The 1,205-nt window shown below is 30.0% G+C and overlaps 2 protein-coding genes across 2 annotated transcripts in view; both read right to left on the bottom strand.

Moving 5' to 3' along the window:
• Positions 1 to 1,205, bottom strand: part of LOC119592082 (longitudinals lacking protein, isoforms H/M/V-like) — a gene marked incomplete at its 5' end in the record, with an annotated part of 34,503 nt that overhangs the window by 10,291 nt on the left and 23,007 nt on the right.
• LOC119591795 (zinc finger protein 84-like) overlaps positions 961 to 1,205 on the bottom strand; it is a 7,907-nt gene continuing 7,662 nt past the window's right edge. The window contains exon 13 of the mRNA XM_037940540.1: positions 961 to 1,042. Within this exon, the coding sequence (XP_037796468.1) occupies positions 961 to 1,042 (82 nt within the window). The remainder of the gene's footprint in view (positions 1,043 to 1,205) is intronic.

The raw sequence follows: 1,205 nt of genomic DNA, 5'->3' as shown, positions 1-1,205 counted from the left end.
ATCAAATTATCATAGATACAGTTACAACCATACAATAATACCAAGTAATCTATAGATAAAATATGCATAACCAGTACCATAAACTATTTGTAGTATCTTAACATACATGTCTAACTTCGTATATTGATTAATACTCTTTTGTTTAATTGATAGTCAAGGAAAAGGGCTTGTAAAAGGTACATGAAGTGCTATGGGATGAGATGTGGTTTTGAAATAAGGAAAAGAAAAAAAACTTGTAATATATTAACATGAAGTATATTAAAGATATGGTCATGAGATTCTGCAGGTGAAATAAAAGGAACAGGTTTAGGTGAGCAAGAAAACCAGGTTTATCAAATGATATATTTCAAGTTCAGAGAAGTTATCATGTAACAGGAATAAGCAGTCACAGAAAGTAAAGAAGGAGGGGCAAAAGGGAGGGGGAGCAGGAGAGGAGAACTAAGGTGAAGAGGAAAAGAATAATGTACATAAACAGACCCAAAGATTTGAGTTAAAAAGGTATGGGTTAATACTTTTCAGTTAACTACTTAAATTAATTACTTTTCTTTTTTAATTTCATGTGAACAAAAAAATATTAGAATTCATCTATCCAATAATCAAAAATTATTCTACCTAGAATCTATTCCATAAACTATTTCAAAGTGATAAATATACATGTAAAATCTAAACTTCATAACTTTTTGCAGTATCAAATTCTAATTCATCTTATGGCAATGCTTTGTCTTTGTGACATTTCATATTTAACAAATTACACATTCTTCTTTCTTCTCTGAAGTGATACAAGTTAAATAAGTTAGACAAATGTAAACATGTACAAAAAAATTATTTAACAATATCTATGGAAATCCTTACTGATGAAATAAATTACTTCATAATAAAACAAAATTAATTAAAAATATTCTATTTTAGTAAAATGTGATGTATCAAACATCTACCTATTTGCTGGAATATGTTGCACTGTCATTTGCACTGATTCAAGAAGACCATCAAAGTACAAAACACTCCAGCGATAACAGAGCTGGCCATGGAAGTTTCATAGCAACTAGAGGAAATAGATGTTCAAAATCTTTTTCCATGAATGACATTGGAAGCCCTGTCATGGCTTGCAAAAAATACTACTTTGTACACATGGTCAAGGCTAGCTTATTATTCCTCAAGATAATGTCCAAGTTTTTGAGCATCTCTCAATCTAAGCAAAATGCCTC

Source organism: Penaeus monodon, chromosome 29, assembly GCF_015228065.2.
Source record: "Penaeus monodon isolate SGIC_2016 chromosome 29, NSTDA_Pmon_1, whole genome shotgun sequence".
Classification (NCBI taxonomy): Eukaryota; Metazoa; Arthropoda; class Malacostraca; order Decapoda; family Penaeidae; genus Penaeus; species Penaeus monodon.
This window is presented reverse-complemented; position numbering and strand designations above follow the sequence as displayed.